This window comes from Glossina fuscipes, unplaced genomic scaffold (assembly GCF_014805625.2).
Source record: "Glossina fuscipes isolate IAEA_lab_2018 unplaced genomic scaffold, Yale_Gfus_2 1, whole genome shotgun sequence".
In the NCBI taxonomy this organism is placed as follows: domain Eukaryota; kingdom Metazoa; phylum Arthropoda; class Insecta; order Diptera; family Glossinidae; genus Glossina; species Glossina fuscipes.
Window position 1 is genome coordinate 45063607 of NW_023998415.1, and position 12545 is coordinate 45076151.

The window sequence follows — 12545 nt, forward strand, 5'->3', positions numbered from 1 at the left end:
CTCGAAAATTAAAACTAATTAACGCCATAAATAATCAGTCCATCGCTTCTCTCACTTACCAAGTCTGAAGCATGCATACGTTACATGCATATATATGTATGTATGTATGTATATACATTATGAGTGTATCAGCTGTGATTAATAATGTCTAACTTCAAGTAAGTTTTGATTCTTTCGTTTTGATGTCAACCTATCAATCTTATGCATCTGCCGTAGCAATAGAACAATGTTTACTGTTTACTTAACATGACTATTTTTTTTTTTTTTTTTTTTTTTGTTATTTTTTCTTTTTTTCGCTTTATCATTATCAATATAAGAATCATTAGCTGAATCGATTTCAGTATTTTTGATTTGTGGTTTTTTGATTGACTACGTATTTCTTATCACTTTTGAAAGACTTTCAATTTCATCTTTTCTTGTTCTTTTTTTATTCATTTTTGTTGTTGTTGCTGTTGATGAGTTTTATTTATTTACTTATTTATATATATATATATATATATATTTTTTTTTTTTTATTTGCATATTTCATATGTCAAAAGGTACATATTTTCTTCTGTTTTTTTTTTTTTTGTGCATTTCATTTCATTACAATTATTGAACAGGTCGAGACGTGATTTATAAAAATAATTTTTTTTTTATTTTTTGCAAAAACAAAATTTTTATTTTTTTTTTTTTGTTACATAACAATCAATAAGTCTGCTGTTATTAAAGAATTCCATCGATTTTATATATATATATATATATATATATATATATTTGAACGTATTTCGATCGTTTGCAATTGGCAAAATCATCATCGATATCGGTGCTTAAATATGGAGACCAATGACGATTATACAATGGCCGAATTATTGCGTATAGCGCTGGGTTCGCCACAATTGAATAAAGAAAATTTACATTTGTTGCATGCTTTGTTACGGTATTTGCTAAATCGAATGGATTGTGAATGTGAGACAATCATCGTTGAGGGCGTCGAGGCTAACTGTTTAAAAGAATTATTGCCGCATTGCGAAGAGCCGTTAAAGTTGACCAAAGCGGATGCATATAGCTGCAATATCAAGGGGGCCAAACGTTCCAAAAAAATCGACACTTTGGATAAACATTTAATGAATCTGGAAGAAAAATATGCCGAGCATTTGTCGAAATTATGTGAATGTAGTCGAGTTAAGGATAAATTATTCGATATTAGAATGTGGGATAAGTACTCGTCGCAAAACGAAGATTTATGCACATGCCCGGGCTTAGATGCCAGAGAGTTTTGCAAATTCCTTAATAATGGATATTTTATTTTTAAATTACGTCATAACATATTGGTTCCGGTATTAGAGAAATTCGATGAATTTGAGAAAATTATCGATAAACTGAATCAAGCGCTCGCTGACTTTGTCAGTAATACCGAAGAAAATATGAATCGTTTACAAATGGTCGATTCGATAACCTATGAAATTGCCGCGTTACATAAAGCATTCGATTCCAATATAGTTACGTATATCAATGCCATCGAAGAAGTGGATGATATGCTGATCGCTAAAACGGATCGCATCTTTCTACCAACGATAACCAACTGTTTGAAGAAGAATTTTAAACGAGCTGAGAAAAATATTAAGCAATTGAGGAAAAATAAAATGCTTTGCCCGAAAACGACCCTGATTCAGGTTACACCTGACCAATGTTTGTCGTGTAGTTTTAACATTAATCCGAATGCACGTATCGAGTTAAAATCGCCGAAACGACGTCACAGGGAATGCAGCGAAATCAAATGCTTTGATTGGCTAGATTATAAGTCGCCCCTTGAGAAAAAGATTGCTGTAGCCCGAGAATCAGCAGTAAAAGAACGCCAAAAATCCATAGTAGATGAACCCAGTGATCTATCCCTTTTCAATGAATCTATTAAAACTGTAATGACCTCTTTAACCAGCTTATTTACACGCTAAGCTTTGCTTATATGCATGTATCTTATCTACTCCTTTCATCAAATAAATTTAATAAAAAAAAAATAAAAAAAACGAATTTTTTTTTTCAAGACCAGCCAGTCAGGTCATATGCCTTCGTCCTTCCTTGTCAAGTAAGAAGAGAAGAGGAAATAATATTTTTTTTAAAGATGATCGACTTTAAATGCAGGAGGATTAAGGAATAAGGAACATTTGAACGCTAGTCTGTGGTATTGCAAAGATATTGCTTTTAAGGCATTCAGTGGTAAAAATTTACGATTCCTTTTATTAGATAATAAATGGAAATCTGGAATTCTGATCGATCGCGCAGTTCATTCGAAGAGGTTCTCAAAATATTAAACACGCGTAAATATTAAACAATTCGTGGCCGCCAGTATGAGTAGTCACTTGGCGAAAGAATTTTATTTCAATACAAATATTTTACTATCAGTGTACCCAAATGGGTACAAAAGTTGTGAAAATTTCAATGCGGCTATGTAAGTCCTGCTCTGAATACATTATATGGTATTTTGATCTTATGCGGGAGTATGTACCATCCAGAGGGACATAGGATAGACTCTTTTTTGCTTTTATTAAACTGAACAATACAGGATTATTTTGCTTGTCTGTCCATCCATTCTTGTACTCAGTCTACCTGTCACAATTTTATATTATATTTTAACTCATTTTAGTTCACTTTTTTTTTTTTTTTTATTTTTGAAAATTGTATTAAGTGGGCCGATGTTCAGTCGATCGCAGTCGGTCTCCATATAATATTTAGAAAAAGTCTTTATACGCGAACGCAATAACTTGAAAGTGAAAACTTTGAACGAAATGGACAAATTTTATAAGCTCCCTCCCTCTCTCCATGTAATCGTTCTTATGCAATAGCAAATCCTTATATGAATGAAAACAAAGTCCATTTCAAGTTGAACAATAGATTAAGAAAATGAATTTTGACTTTTTGACTTTACATAGAGAGTTGTTTTGGAAAATTTTTTTGTGTGAGGAAAATTTGTTTTAAGCAAAGTACTATAAGGAATTTTATGATCACGGCCTTCTCTGACCATAAAATTCATTGTTTTTATTTTCCTTGTATTTATTGTAAATAATTATTGTTGTCGATAAAATTTCTCTCTGCTCCAGTCATTTAATTATCATAGTTTACTTTGAAATAGCATTCACTTCAAGATGAATGCGTCGTAATTTTATTTGTGAAAAAGATATTTTTAAAGCTATAAACAACTGGTCTATCAAGTCGATTCGATTTTCATCTTTTACTTTGTCAGATTTTGATAAAAATTTCTATTTTTTTATCTCATTTACATATGTACTGAGTGATCTTCGAATCGCCTTTTCAACTATACGTTTTCGTTTATTTTTTTTTGTTTTTTGGCAATGGAAAGTAAGGAGTATACGGTGGGTGAATTGCTGCGCATTGCTTTAGGTGCGCCCACGTTAAACAAAGAAAATCTAGTTATATTACATGCGATTTTTCTTTTCCTTTTGGAAAAGCTAAATTGTCGCAACGAAATAGTCACCATAGGTGGAATAGGGGCGGAATGCTTATCAAAAATGATATGGGAATGTCGCGATCCGCCAATGAAGTTTAAACCTGCGATGCAAATTAATTGCGATAGCCCGGCAAGTTTGATTGATCTGGAGGAACGTGCGTTGGAAGTGCAGGAGAAATTGGAAAAGCATTTCGAATTGATACGACAGAATGGCAAAAGTATGGATCATTTATTTTCGAGCCTGGAATGGGGCCATTACACTAGCGAATATGAGGATTTATGCCGCATTCCGGGCGTTGTAGAAAGTGAAGATTGCATGTTGGTTCAAAATGGTTATTTCAATCGGCATCTACGTCGAAATATGCTACTTCCAGTATTCAAAAATATGACGCGTTTAGAAAACCGTGTCGAAGAAGTGCAAAAACGTATTAGACGTTTCAATGAAAAAGCTTATGAAACACATGAAAATTTGAACTTAGTTGGGCCGCTAATAACCAATATCCACATTATGAAGACACAGGTCAACGAAAATAATTTAATATTTTTAGATGCTGTTCGTGAATTAAACGAAATGCTATACGGAAAATTGGATCGTATACATTCGCCTTGTTTAGTGAATTACATAAAAAAGCGCTCGCAATTTACTCGTGAAATTTTAAAAGAAATAAAACAAGGCCCAATAACTTGCAAGCCATTAAAACCATTAAAGATAAGCGGCGATAAATGTTTGTCGTGCGGTAATCAAAATATTGATTGGAAAAAAATTTCAGATCGCAAGAAAATGAAAGTCGAGTGTGATTACGAGAAAGGAAAAATTTGCCCGAGGACTTTTAAGGTGCGAACACCTCAACATTTTGAGGATTATGAAAAGAAACCGGAACATTTAATCTATTCAGGTTCAATAAGTTTCGATCTAGACGATAAACACGATTCTATTGTCAGTTTCGTTACAAATGATAGCACCTCTCTCATTACGAATATAACGCTATAGGAATAAAAACGGGGGAAAAAAAAAAAAAAAATATTACAAAAGAAAAAAACATACGATCGAACTAAAGTGTTTTATTTTAATTTTCTTTTCTATATATAATTGATTCCGATACTAAACATAGATTAGGAAATCGGATGATGTCCTTTAAAGAGCAAAATGGGAAAATATTCCGATTAATAACAGACTTGTTAGCATCGTCTCATTTGAGGTATACTTGCCCCCTGCTCGATCTCCATCCGCCTTTTCGACTATATTTTCTGTCTAATCATTCAGTTAATTGCCATACGACACATAGGCATAGTAAAAAAAAAAAAAAAAAAAAACAACAAGAGTTTCATATCAATTAATTGTACATTCAATTATCCGATTTATTCAAATGAAGCCGTGTTTAAACTGACGACTGAATGAGCTCGTAAAAATGGTCTGACGTCTCGTCTACTCTCGTCTACTCGAATTGAAACAAGCGGTTTAAATATCGCACTTTGGTTCAAATAGGAAGACAAGTCTCTCGTTTCGAACGACCGAGTTCGATCCCGTGCTTTATTGTACTTTGAAAGTGAAATTATCGAATGCGTCTTCCTTAAATTAACGGGCAACATATGCAAGGAATGCGTCCTTGACTGACGAGCCAATCGAAAAGTTCTAATGCGGAATTTCTTAATTTTCTCGAGCAGATTACTATATTTGGTAAACGGCTGACAAGAACATATTGCATTCCAATCCCTAAAGTGCAATACATTGTTATTTGTTGATGTGAAGTTGTTACCGCAAGATAAGCAAAGATTTTTATTCATCTGATTCCAAATTGAGCCGGAAACGCATTCAACGGGTATGTTGAGTAAATCCATAAGAACTTTTTCAGTTTTAGGAAATTCGGACTTCAACCAGTTACTTAACGATGGCAACATCACCCGATCGACTTTACAATTCAACATGTCTTGTATCTCTGGCGCGCTGCTCGTTAATAGTGCACTATTTCCGTTAGCTATCTCGTCTAATTTTTTGATTTCTTTACACATTGGTATAATCGCATCGATCTTTTTCAAAACATCCTTTTCACTTAAATCTGCTCGAAATTTTTCAAGTTTTCCGCGCAAATTTTCAATCCTAACCTCCAGGCAGGCAAGTTTTTCAAGTACTACGTTAGTTGATTTTTCGCGTAGAACGCTTATGAATAAACGATTTTCAAGCAATTTACCCAAATCGGTATCCGATTCTCTTAGATCTTCGGTTTGCAAGCTATACGCTGACCATTCACTGTTTGGATATTTGACATATTTCTGGCAATTACGCGCATCTTGAAGATGCCTTTCATAATTTCTTTGAAGGCATATCATACGTATCTCAAGCTTTTCAAGGAGATCAAATTTATGCTTAAATTTTGGCTCCACATATTGAAAAGTGAATTTAGGCCCTTTGCATTTCTTCAATAATTTCCTTAAACAAACTGCCGCAATACCTTCAATGCTTACAATTTCGGCCTCATGTTGTCGCTTGCGAAGTAAACACAACACTAATATATGTAGTGCTGTTAAATTGATCGGACCAATAGTTGACGCACCGCAAGCAATATTCGTCAAATCTTTGAATGTGAATTCTTTTCTCAAACTCGACATACTTTTAATTTTATTAATTTTCCAAATATTTAATTCTATTTAAAAAAAAAAATAAATATATAAATATATAAAAAATAAAAAAGTAATAACAATGATATGAACGAACAAGCAATGACCTAAACAATTTTTCTATACGTCATCGAAAACGAAAAAAAAAAAAAAAAAAAACTATAAAAGCAAGTAAAATTATTACGTTCAAGCAAGGACGAACACTCAATACCCTACACTAATTCGTTTACCTTATTTAGATCTTATACGAGGTAATTTGCGATCTAAATGATGTAAACGATCTACGCCGGATTTTCTCTTACGGATTAACATTAGGTCGGACGATTATGAAATCCATTATTTTTACCCGCCACTCAAGACTTCATTTAACATGTTTCCGCTGATCAATTTTGGTCAAACATGCACCGTTTTGTTCTATAATTTGTTGCAATTTTAATGGTACCTTCATGGTACCTCATTGGTTCTCTCGGATAGCACTCGAGGCCCCTATTGCTTGGCCATATTATTCCAAATGATTTCTTTACAGTCCCATCAAATGCACAGCAGAACTGTTAGTCGTGCTTTGGTCACCGTTTCAGCTGCTTCATCGCGCTTTGACCATAATCGTTTCTCATTCCCATCATCCCCATCCGTTTTTGCAAATGTGTCGATTTCGTTCCGTTTGGCCAAGACTTCGCGGCCTTCTGACATTCATTTGTTATGTTAATGGCTGTACCATCCAAACACTAAACTTTTTTTCGAGTCGAATTTGAAAATTATTTCAAACTGTTTTCTAGTCGATCTTTAACGTCCGGGCGATCAACTTTGATCATTTCTACGATTTTATTAACATTTTCAATGAGTGGATTACCTGTGCGGGATTGCATCCTTAACATTAAAAGTATCTGACCGGAACCATAAACACCTTTCACAATTTCACCCGCCTGATTTACATTTTCGCCTTTATCACAGACAAGCGGTAATATCTACAAAATTTTTTCTTTGTTGACTTCTATTTTTAACGCCCCGAAAGTTACAACTGAAGCATAAATCTGAAGTTGTTTGATCGATACACACTTTACTAATATCGATCATTGCAGCCATCAAGACAAAAATATAATGGATTTTTATTTTCCTCAAACTAATATTAAGAATTAGATCGTCTTGCTATAGAAGGAGGCTATTTTTCATGAGAATATTTTATGGGATAGATCCGAACAAGTAGGTCGCGATTTGATTCAATTTTGGTACTTTTATTATTTATCTCAAAGTATACTACTGTAGGCCAACTTTCTTCATTAAATATTAAGATATATATATTATTGTCTTATGAAGGCTTCCCTGCAAGATGCAAAAAATAGACCGATGCAATCCAAATTTAGTTAATCTTTTATTAGTGAATTTTCTTCGTCAAATTTCTTTTATGAACCAATTCTCAATACAAAATATTCAAAAATATAATCGTTTTGCATATTAAGCTGTACTTTTCGTTGGAACTGTTATATAAGAGAGGATCGAAAAGCTCAGTCAAAAAAAAAAAAGAAGCCCATTATAGTCGTTGAGCTAAAACATGTCACTGTAGCAAATTCCGCCAAAATATTATAAAAAATTGCGAACTATAGCTTGATCCAAAGAATTGCACGGACAGATATTAGATGAACAGGTATATTTCCATTCATTCCGAAAATGATTCTCAATCGATTGAAATAATAGAGGGTGGTCTTCTGGACGTCCTCGCAATATGCGTTGCATCGCAAACGGTAGAGAGTACAACGATATGTTTGTCAAGGATTGAGTCTTTGACACCTGCGCTGACATGAAAGTAATGGATGAGAATATAAATCCGTTGATCATTTGCCGCCTTTTTAATTGACTCCAGAGAATATTTTTATCAATGTGAGCCATGTTTCCTTCCGTATCCCAATACGATTATGAACGGATCATTCTCGCCATCATCTAGAATTGTTTCAATTGTAGTCTAGTACGAGTTAATCGCTGTGTAGAAGGATTACACTGAATTGAATTGAATTTAAATCTCGCGTTCTTACCCATTGACTTTTGCAATAAGAGTTTTCGTAGCTTTGAAATATTTTGTCCTCCTAAAGAGAACTCAATCATATTTCACGACTTTCAATATAATCTCCATTTTATAAAAGTCGACGTACTTTGATCACTCACCACTGTATTGCCTATGATGGTGGTCCGCGAATTTTTCAATTAGCTCAAATGTTAATTTTCTACAATTCAAGTTGGAATATATTTCATGTTCTCATACGATTTGAATACCCATACAAATCGTTTCTATTGCATTTCGATAATTAATTGCGTTCGACGCTCTTAACAAATGCTTTATCGCATTAAACGAATTATTGCGCACAAAATTTATGCGAACTAAATATTTAATAGGAACAATGGTGCGGCATACAATAGTATCGTATATATGGTACAATATCGTATGGCTGGTATACTGGTTACTACTTATATATCGGCATTTAGTGAATAACAAAAAAACAAAAAAAAAAAGGAAACAAAACCAAAAACTGAAAATTTAAGTGAAATCTATTAGAGGAGTTTGTAGTTATAATAATAGAAAGCACGCGCTGCTTGCAAATGATGCCTATACATATATACAATTCATGATATGGCAATTACGCGGACGGACATCGACTGCTATACAATAATGAAAAATATTTTGACTAAAATGATTGTCATGTTTATTTGCTTCGTTTAACTTCTTAGTTAGCTATACATTATCCTATATGTATGTGTATATGTGAATATATATATATATATATGTAGCCGTGTATTGCTTACATCATTCATCTTCATTCACTCGCATACCGTAATATATTTCAAGTAAACTCAGTCATAAAATATTTTGTAATATTTTCAGTTGCCAAGTCGGCCAAACTATGCCAAGCTAGGCCAGGCCAGGCCAGTTCATTTCGTTTATGAGCAAACATTATAATCACTGTACGAGTTGTGAAACTAAATATTGTGTAAATGTTTATATGGAATACCTTAATATCGGTTAAATGCTATGAACCAGATTTTCTTCTCCGGTATCATTATATGCTATCTCTTTCTCTCTCACTCTCGTTTATTTATTTATTTATTTATTATCATTATTATTTATTTTTATTTGCTTTCATTTTTTTTTTTTTTTTTTTTTTTCATCTTCTCTGTGGTCTTATTTTCACGTATTTGTGTTTATTCGGTAAAAACAGATTCTTGGATAATCATAGAAATGCTATCGCACGATTTGTGTACATTTGTACAGATGTGATTGTTAACAAAATGAGAACAACAGACCAAAAAATGAGAACAATCAGTGAGATTATAAGAAAAAGAACAAAAACAAAAACAAAAAACAAAAAATAAAAATAAAAGAAAACAAGAAAAATAAATAAATAAATAAATAAGAAAAAAAATTATATTTATTATACTAAACATGTGTGGGTGGATATTTTCTCTTCTTCCCCTTGTTTCCCTATATCGTATCTATATATTTTTGCTTAATAATATGGACGTTTTATGGATGTTAACAAAATTCGAAACAGAAACGATTTCCATTTGCAACTGGTTTCATACTGAAAAGGATTAAGCAATAGATTGAAGAGAAAAATCTTAATCTTAATCACCACTTGTGAGTATCTATCATATACAATAAAATTGGAAGAATTTCTTTCTAATGTGAATCTGTAGATGAAATCAATTTCATTTTTCCTTCGGATGCCTTCTTATAAATAAATAAAGTTAAGCTAGTAAAGAACTCGACTTAAGTTAGCGCGCAGTAAACACTGTTCTGTTATAAAAATAATCAAATTTTATATTTGAACGATTATGGTATTTAAAAAAAAAAAAAAAAACCAAACAAATTCTTAACTTATAATTAAATGAAACAAACACGGAAATTACTGTTCATAATGTGCACATACATACAGATTTGCTAACAAGTGCATTATATTCGGTAATTATGTGAGTGTACGCTGACGCTGTGTATGACATTAACAGTGCCTGCCTAACTTATACGGTGCAGCATTTTATGTAATAAAAATAAAACAGCAACTAACAGCAACTAACAGCAACAACAACAACAACAATAATAATAATAAGTACAAGTTTATTGCACCCTTTAACAATACATGTATAACATGTATGCCCACATATGTATGTATTTGCAAAAAAATCTATATGAACAAAAGTATAATACACATAAGTCTGTGCACACATATGTGCTCTTGTAGTATGCCGTAGAACATTTTGTTTACTACTAGCGTAAATTCCTTTTTCTCATTCACTATCTCACTCCCTCGCCCTAATACTCTCCATTTTATTCATTCACTCACTCTCTCTTTCTCTCTCTCTCTACCTTTCTTTCTTTGTTACATTATCATAAACACAACACTATCGTACACATCATTATACCCATCACACCGAATACGATACGTACGTGCATTAGATACACTTATGTAAATATATGTTCATCCGTATGAGTACTTGGACTCACTCACACATTCACACAATTATCCCTAGAAATTGTTAATTCAATTAGTGTTCTAATGCAAACACACATGAGACCCGGAAATAAGCACATTCTTTCATTACTTTTGGGCATACAGACAGACAGACAGACAGACAGACAGACAGACGGACGGACGGACAGAGAGACGGACAGATAGCAGTAAAGTAGATATACATAAACACCCACCCACACACACACAATATATACGTAACGTAGACGCATTGGCAATATAAAACAGCCAAACACAATCCCGCTCTTGTGCAAGCAAGTGCGGTTTTCCTGTGCTTATGCGCTTCCATAGCCTGTTGTGCGCTTCCAACAGCATTCGCTTCCTCAGTAATTACCCAAGGGAATTTTTTTTTTTTGTTGCCAAAAACCAAACGTATCTATATCTCTAACGTTTGAGCAGCATTAAAATTGCGGAATTATAAAGCACTTCGCTTTCTACTTCTTCTTCTTCTTCTTCTTTTTTTTTTGCCTTGTGCTCTTTTGAAACTGCTTTCAAAATCTTTCTAAAAATATTTTATTTAAAACTTCCACTGATTGCTGGCATAATCGTTTAAAAGAGATCTACTATCAATTCTTATCTCTCTCTTACCAATACAACAAAAACAACTTTTTTTTATATTTCAGTTGAAAACATTGTTGTAAATTCTCGCTCTCAACACACACAATTTAATCAACGCTATCTTCACCCAATCAATTTCATGTAGGCAGGTAATACGTGATGGATTGTTGACCACATTTCTGGAAAAGATTTAAAAAAAATTGTAAAACGTCACAAATCATCATAGTACCTAAAGGGTTAACTTAATTTTCCTCTTTTCACAACCTCAATCTTTCGCCGGCTACATGACGTGGCAAAACCAATTGTATGACATACCAAAAAGCTAATGCTTAAAGACCTAATGCAATTGCACAAATTATTCTTGATAAAAAGTCATGCATAGATGCGAGAGGACTCTTTACTCCTATCATAACCATTTCATTTTATTGGCAAAGAAATGCTATAAATACGCTTTTACCAGCAGCGATGACCACTACTCTGATGGCATTGCGTAGGGAGCCACTCTTGGAAGTGGCAAATCCAAGAGTTATCATGAGTAGGTACATGATAACCATAAGGAAGGAAATCAATTTAGCCGACGCTAGGTATATAATCATATATCTGTCATGGAATTGATATTTACATCTCTAAAATCTTTCATCTTTCAGAATGTAAATGACTTGTATTTGTACTATTTCGTACAATACCGTTATACCAACTTATGAAATCAACTCAATTAATTTTCCGCACGATTCATCCATAGTGAACAGAAATTCAGAAAAAAAGTGATTTAGCAGCACTGGCAATTGTATAAAAAAAAAAAAAAAAGAACCCATCATTTACTTTTCTCATATTAGCTACGTTGTACGTTTATGCGGCAATGAGGTTAAATTCTCATCATGAAATATTTACATTCACATACCATGTTACGCTATTTGGTGTTCGATGAAAGATCTTGCGGTTTCAATAAAACTTTAGCATTACTAAAACACAACAAATACCTACATCAACAACAATTTCCTTCTTCTTCATCTTCTTCTTCGGTTATTCAGCAAATTGGCTGTGTGGTGTAAAAAAGACCCACAGAGCTCTTTGGCTGGGCCTTGGTTAAGTTGAGATTAGATTTGTTATATAATATTATTATTTATTTATTTATTTTAGTGACTATTTGGTTAAAGAAGAAGAAGAAGACAAGTTCTTCTGTTATTCAGCAAAGTAGCAAACGAAAATTGGCTGTGATGTGTAAAAAAGACCCACAGAGCTCTTTGGCTGGGTCTTAGTAAAATTGAGATTAGATTTGTTATATAATATTATTATTTATTTATTTATTTTAGTGACTATTTGGTTAAAGAAGAAGAAGAAGACAAGTTCTTCTGTTATTCAGCCAAGTAACAAACGAAAATTGGCTGTGATGTGTAAAAAAGACCCACAGA

The 12545-nt window shown here is 33.0% G+C and overlaps 2 protein-coding genes and 1 long non-coding RNA gene across 3 annotated transcripts; all 3 read left to right on the plus strand.

Moving 5' to 3' along the window:
- Positions 1–815: 815 nt before the first annotated feature.
- Positions 816–1934, plus strand: LOC119644965. The gene has a single exon (XM_038044708.1). It carries the CDS (start codon positions 816–818, stop codon positions 1932–1934), a length of 1119 nt encoding a protein of 372 aa, XP_037900636.1.
- A 1395-nt stretch (positions 1935–3329) lies between these two features.
- LOC119644966 lies at positions 3330–4436 on the plus strand. Its single transcript, XM_038044709.1, has one exon. The coding sequence runs from the start codon at positions 3330–3332 to the stop codon at positions 4434–4436; it is 1107 nt and encodes a 368-aa protein (XP_037900637.1).
- A 5085-nt stretch (positions 4437–9521) lies between these two features.
- On the plus strand, positions 9522–11915 carry LOC119632012. Its single transcript, XR_005246734.1, has 3 exons — positions 9522–9686; positions 11199–11717; positions 11781–11915. It is a non-coding gene; the product is annotated as an uncharacterized LOC119632012 (long non-coding RNA).
- Positions 11916–12545: the final 630 nt, after the last annotated feature.